General features: G+C 46.9%; 1 protein-coding gene across 1 annotated transcript; it reads right to left on the reverse strand.

The window, feature by feature from the left end:
* Positions 1 to 205: 205 nt before the first annotated feature.
* On the reverse strand, positions 206 to 1,925 carry LOC109773166 (peroxidase 70). The gene is made up of 3 exons (XM_020331867.4): positions 1,636 to 1,925; positions 1,059 to 1,250; positions 206 to 966 (listed from the first exon to the last, which is right to left on the reverse strand). Exons 1-3 carry the CDS (start codon positions 1,849 to 1,851, stop codon positions 409 to 411), a joined length of 966 nt encoding a protein of 321 aa, XP_020187456.1. The 5' UTR covers positions 1,852 to 1,925; the 3' UTR covers positions 206 to 408.
* Positions 1,926 to 7,129: the final 5,204 nt, after the last annotated feature.

Consider the following 7,129-nt stretch of genomic DNA (forward strand, 5'->3'; position numbering starts at 1 on the left):
GGAGGTGTTTTTTGGTTTGTCCCAAAAGAGTTTGGAAAACTAAAGGGGTATTGAGGATGGCATAGATGTCTAGAGATTTAGTTTTTTGGGTCTTTTTTTAGGATGGGTTGGAGTCGCTCTTAGGCGTGGAAATGATGTACATATAGCCGCATGGTTGTGTGGACTGGAAGACAAAAGCTTGTAGAATTCGTCGGAAACAACCGTGTTTTTTTAGAAACAAAAGTTGTGTGCACTTGGGCATATAATAATTAAGCAAAGGGAAATACTTAAGAGATGATATACATCACATCACACCCCATCTACTCTCCCACACTTGATGATGATCCGAGAAATGGCAGAACACAAGCACAATAACTCCACAGCCTTATTATGTCGCCTTTGATCGCCCATTGATTCTAGATTGGTGGCTTAGTTCACCCTGGAGCAGCTGAGCCTGATCTGCCCCTGCGCCCCGGTGAGCGGGCTGATGTTCCCCATCCTCACCATGGCCGCCGCGAAGTCCCTGTTGAACTGTGCCGACGCCGACGAGTACGTCCGGACCAGGCCGGCGGTGCGTCCGTCGTTGATCAGCACCTGGTCGGAGTGCAGGAGCCCCTTCTGGGACATCAGGTTGCTGTAGTACGCGTTGTCGAACCCGTTGGGCGTCGTCGTGTCCAGCGGCGCCAGGCTGCTGTTGCCGGAGCTGGTCGTCCGGGGGCAGTTGGCCTTGAGAGATGTCGCGAAGGCCGCGTCGATGTTGGTCTCGTTGTAGAGCCTGCTCCTGAAAAACCGGCACTGCGATTGTCCGATCGTGTGGCCGCCAGAGAGGGCGACCATGTCGGTCACGCTGAGCCCCTTGGCGGCGAAGTTGGCGGTGAGGTTGGCGACGTCGAAGGACGGTGCAGGCAGGTCGCTGTTCGCCAGCGAAAGGCTCGCCGTCGTGGAGTCCCTCCTCCCCAGAGGAACGGTCCACGAAGGCCCTCCCAGCTGCAAGCGATTAGTAAAGAACCAAGTCACTTAATTTACTGTCGCGTGCGTTCAGCAAATTAACTGCATGTACACGGCCTGGTCGATCTTACGGCGACGACGGAGTCACGGGCGGCGACGGCGAGGATGTCGGCGCAGGAGACAGTCTGCCTGCACACGGCCTCGACCTGCGCCTTGATGTTGTCGATGACGTTCATGCCTCGAATGGAGCGGGCGTTGGGAGCTGCCCCCTGCTCGCCGGTGAAGGTGGCCGTGTCGCTCAGCAGCACGGACGCATCGCAGCCCTGATGCATCATGCGTCACGCACATAAGAAATTTCTTCCGTCAAGATAAATTCAGTAGTAGTACTCCTACATAAATTTCTAATTCTGTTATAATTGATTTGAACTGAAGAATGTTGAAAAGTCACTGTAAAAAAAGAGTTGAAAAGTCAGATTAATTAGAATGGCCATGCATGCATGGACTGGAGTCAACTTGTGATACTCCTACATATATATGCAGTTTTCCATTCCACTAGCTTTTTGATACTGCAATGACTCTGAAGACAGTGTGATTAACTGGTCGATCTAGGACTAGGAGACCTACTAAATTAAGTACAAGCAGTAATATATGCAATATAAAAGTACGAGAGTAGTAAGTAAAGGGACACGATAGATGAGAGGGACTTGCTTGGACAAAGCAGTCGTGGAAATGCAGCCGGAGCAGCGACGCTCCCATGCGGGGCTCACTCCTCACGGCGGCGGTCACGGCACTCTTGATGGTTGCCAGCGCCCTGGGGCACGACTTGGCGTAGAACTGAGGGGAAAGCGGCGGCGACGCCGAGGCGGCCGCTGCTAGGCACAGGAGCAACAGCACCGACAGAGTAGAGGCCATTGCCATTGCCATCAGTATTCTTCTGTGTACAAGCAGGCACTAACCCTGTTCAGATGAAAACTCTGTGTAATGACCTGCATTACCATGACTACATACACCTGTTTATATAGCTGACACATTTCAAGCCATTGTCCATTTGGTGTAACATGACAACCGACACTGTTTAATTTTTAGTGGTTTGATGCTGCATCTTTTTTGGTTGGAGATCTATATAGTATGGTTGGCATGGTGTTCGTAGTGCAACGACAATGAACAATGGGAAATCTTCTGGGTAGCTAGTAGGCTAGGGTTGTGACAGAGGCACCACAAGCTCACAATCATCTTAGCTCTCCAAATGGTTCGGAATATTAGTTGGAGATGCATGGGAAATGGGCAGCATTATTTGCCTGAATCATAAGCTAGCATTACTGTGTCCGGGCGAAATAATTCTTCCACCCAACACATGTGGTTGTTAACAGGTAGCATGCCAGCCATGCAAAATTTGTCCGGGAGTTCAGATTCTGCGAGAAAGGTCAATATTTGATGTGGAGTGATTGGGATGTGCAAGTGGAAACAAAAAAAAACAAAAACAAAAACTACTCCGTATACTGCAGAGAGGTACCAATACCATGCATGTTTTTTTAGAGATACATCTTTTTATCTATCCGTCAGTTAATCGTCCAACAGCCAATTATTTTTCTATTTTGACAAAGTGATCAGTTGAGTCTCACTGCCATTGATCGCTGATGTAATAGTGATCTAAACGCTCTTATACTTCTTTACAGAGGGAGTAATTGACAACCTGAATTTTGTCCCGTGTGCATGCAGTGTGCTGTCACACGTCAACTCCCAACTGCTAATGATATTCCAACGGGGTCAGTGAACAGTCCCGGCATCTAAGATGTTTATAAGTTAGATAGAGATGGCCAATTAGCTGCAGTAAGGGACCTGAACTTGGAAGATGTCCTGAATCATAAACATTATACTACGTTGGAGCAAAAGAAAATTTCAGTTATTCCACTGAACACATGTGGTCGTTAACAGGTAGCATGCCAGCCAGACAGTCAGACATGAGAAATTTGGCCGGGAGTTTGGGGTTCTGGTAGAAGGGTTAGCAACCGATTTCAGCGATCGACATATACATGTGGACACAAAAGTAATATGCTTTATACCATTACTAATCTGCAAGGACGCATCCGGCATGTGTTTGTCCTTTTTTTCACTGCATGTATAGTTCCATCCTTGAAGTTAATAGCTATTACCTCTATACTAAAATATAAGACGTCTTTGTGGGCTAAAATATTTCGATACGGTGGGAGTATTTTTTTTTGTGGGGGGGGGGGGGGGGGGGGGGGGGGGCAGCAAAGTGATATGTCGAATCTGATTGCTAGAAACTTGAGATCACTGTTCACTGATCCATTGCAGGGCAGCGACATGTTTTCATGTTTTTCTGAATAGAAAAAAGAACATATATAAATAAAGAGGATATCAATTACATTAGTCTATGCATCTAGGGATGCACCAAAAGCTCGTATCTCGTGAGTTATACAGAAACTATGACTGCTAGAAACTTGGGATCACAAGTTGATCACTGGTCCATTGCAGGGTAGCGAGATATTTCCATCTTTTAAATAAAGAGAATATATATCAAGAGGATATCAATCTGCATCTAAGGCTGGACCAAAAGCTTGTACGTCGCATGTTAAATGAGTGCTCCATAGCTCTACTAGTTAAGCACGTAGTTCACTCTTTTAATGAACATAGTCAATCACTGGTTTCAGCTCATCAAACTTAACGAGGTTAACAAAACAACTAACAAGTTCCATGAGTAACTTGTAAAGCTGGTTATACTCCAGAACAAATATTTTTATCTTAAGTAATAGTATATCAAACCCACCTATTCAATTTAATTGACCACACCCATCTCATTGGAGGTAGCAGCTGACACACACCCTCTATGGTATCTCTTCGTAAAAATCAGACCCTACTCTCATCCCACATGTCGCAACTTCGCAGCTGAAGTAAAATAAGGTAAGAGAAAGGTGTGGCTGCTCCCAGGTGTAGGTGCACTCGCATGAACAGTAAATTCAGGAAATACAAAAGAAAATGACAAAAATCTGATTTTTTTTTACATCAAAGAAGACCAAAAGTTTTAGCATCTTGCAAAAATTTGTGACCAAATAACATTCAAGGAGCCCTCACAAAAAAAGTCACTGCTCAAAAGTGCACAAAACTTTGAGCACTGATTTTGTGATTTTTGCTGAGGGCTCCTCGAATTTTGATCTCGTTTGATGTCACAAAATTTCAGATTTTTGTTGATTTTGTTTTGTATTGTTTTTGAAATTACTGTTCATGTGGGTGTCGGTGCACCCGGAGAGTAGAAAATTCAGTCTCGGTAATGTAATGTATGTTAACGGGTGCTCGTGAGTTTAACAAGCCTCTCAAATAAACCGAGCCAATAATGTTTTTCTGCTTGTTTAGGTTACCGAGCTTAATGAGTCGAACCTTAACAAACACGAGAATAATGCACCAAGCAGCTCGTTAATCCGCCCCACCAACACAATGTCAAGAGCTAGTGGAGAAATGAATGATTCACACAGCTAAATTATTACAAATGCAATAAGACGACCTATGGAGGAACCGCGACGAACATCAACATCAACCATCAACGATGGCAACCTAGGCTAACACGATGAGTGCTCCAACAAAGATGTCTTCTGGCAAGGGGGGATGTGTGAACACCGTGTCACTGGAACAAGCTGGATCATGGGTTTCACCCTCAAGAGAAGTTCAAGCAAGCAGATGTTAGTTGTCGCTGATTTAGTACAAAGTTCAATGAAATCAGCGACAACTAATATGAAATGGAGGGAGTATATAATAAGCAGGTATTTTCCAGTGTGCTGTCAGACATCTACTTCCAACTGCCAATGGTATTCAAGCAAGGGTTAGTGAACAGTCCCGGCATTTAAGAACTTTGTAACTTAAGAGATGGCCATGATGCCAGATTCTCTACTTGAAGATAAAGATGGCTCCATCACCACAGCTGGCCCGTACTCCACTTGTCAGTTTGGAAATGCAAACTGCGCAAAACAATCCATCCGTTCAACAATTAACGGCGACGCCGACCCCGCACCAAACATGCATGCATGGATACATAACCCGATCGTTTTCAGCAGGCGGCGGTGCTCGTTGGGTTCTTGAAATTATCCACAGGAGCGGACAGAAGCAGCGACGACCGACGAGGACGGGCCCGGTTGGCATGACGCCAAAAGGGCCGGATCTTGTCAAAAATAGAATGATCCTCTGGTGACTGGTGGATAGTGAGTGAGTGCGGCACTGAAAAAGGGCGCCTCCATCGTCTACTACTTGGCATGTACGATGGTCGATGGATGATGCTGGCCACTTGGTAGGTTAACTATTCTGCATTCAGCCATTCAGGTATCTGTCAATCGGCCGTGTCGCGTGGAAATAACCAAGCCTGAAACACATGCGTGTCCAACATTTCAGTCTCGAAAATCCAGAAACCTCTTGCAGCAGCACTGTAGGCGTATTTGTATTTGGTGCTCCTAGTCCGGTACGTATTTGGATTTTCGTATGATACCAGTGGCTTCGTCCTCTCATCCGATGCCAGTCAGCAGCTTCCGACTGAATTTTCCATGATCCTGTCTGCGCCGTATGGGTCCAACCAAGGATGGATCTCTCGCCATTCACGCCGGCAAACTGCAGCTATCTACGAATGGAAGGAGAAGTAGCTAGTGTGCGTGGCACTACCGGTGGGCGTGCATGCGTGGGTTCGGCACACGTCGATTTCAGGAGGACTGGGGAGCGTGGCGCTCCACCCCGATCCACTAGTGAGGCCGCCAAGTTTTTTTTTTGAGGGGTGAACAAGTCTTTTATGCATCACCGAAATCCACATGATATGGGATACAACGAGGGTCATGGGGGTGCCAAACTAGATATGGCAACCCAAACCTCGTGAAAGAGAAAAACGAGCTAATCTATGTGCTTCATAATTAACAGCACGTTCCTCGAAAATGAACTTAAAATTATGAAAAGCGGCTTTCGCCCTAATCTCAGCTATGATTGCCCCATGAACCCCTAGGGTTCCTCTTGTGATGTCGGAAACCACTTGCTTACAGTCACTGAAGATAATACAATCTGTCAGGTTCAGGTCCTCCGCAAGGGCCAAAGCCTCCCTGCATGCTACTGCCTCAAGCGTAGTTGGATTGCTCACGCCATAAACGACCAACGCCGAGCTTCCTAGATAATTTCCTCTGTCATCCCTGCAGACAGCTGCTGCTGCTCCACCTCGCTCATGTCTGACAGCAGCATCCACGTGAATCTTGGCAAACCCCAGCGGTGGGGCCTTGGCTCTTGGCCGGGCCGGTGTAGCAGGTGCAAACACCCGATCTGCTACAGGTTTCTGTTGAGCTGCTACTATCTGTAGTTCATCGATGAATCTACGTATGAATGCTTGAGTAGATTGTGGACTCTAAAAAATCCCTTCGTGTATTGCTTTCCTCCTAGCTGACCAGATGGCCCATAAAGTGACAGAGAGCAGCACAAACATGTCGTTCTCCAATGTCTCCATTAATGAAAACAGCCAGTGTTTGGCAGAAGGTTCAGTCGACATCATCATTTTTTGCACAAGCTCGTCATTGCTCAATGCCCAGACGCATCTGGATGCAACACATTCCAATAAGGAGTGCCTCCACGAATCTGGTGCTCCACACAATCCGCAGCTAGCCGAGTCAGTCATGTGTCTGTGTGCTCTTACGTCGTTTGTCAGCAAGGAGTGTTTTGAAAGTCGCCAGAGAAACATTCTCACCTTTGCCGGGACAGTCGTTTTCCATAGAGATTTCCAAGCGCCTTCCTCGGCGTTTGTAGTTGAAGAGCCGGGGTTTCCATCGAGCCAAGCTTCTCTCCGCTGCTGAGTGGCCACTAGCATACGGTATGTTGATTTCATCGAAAAAACTCCATGCTTCTCATAATGCCAGCTCAAGAAATCAGGCAAGTTGCGTGTGCATAGTGGGATGCCCAATATAATTCGAGTGTCCATTGGCAAGAAGGTCGCTTCAACTTTCGCACAATCCGAAGACGCGGACGTGTGGTCGATTAGCTCTGACACTCTGGACGGTGGGTTTGTTATCACGCACCCATATGGTCGCATCATCTCCTCCCGTGGTAGCCAGTTATCCCCCCAAATATGTGTTGTCTCTCCGTTCCCGATCCTTCTGATCAGTCCCTGTTTCAGAATATCTCTTCCTTCAACTACAGCTCTCCACACTTGGCTAGGATGTCCGCCAAGAGT

Source organism: Aegilops tauschii, chromosome 2 (genome assembly GCF_002575655.3).
Source record: "Aegilops tauschii subsp. strangulata cultivar AL8/78 chromosome 2, Aet v6.0, whole genome shotgun sequence".
Classification (NCBI taxonomy): Eukaryota; Viridiplantae; Streptophyta; class Magnoliopsida; order Poales; family Poaceae; genus Aegilops; species Aegilops tauschii.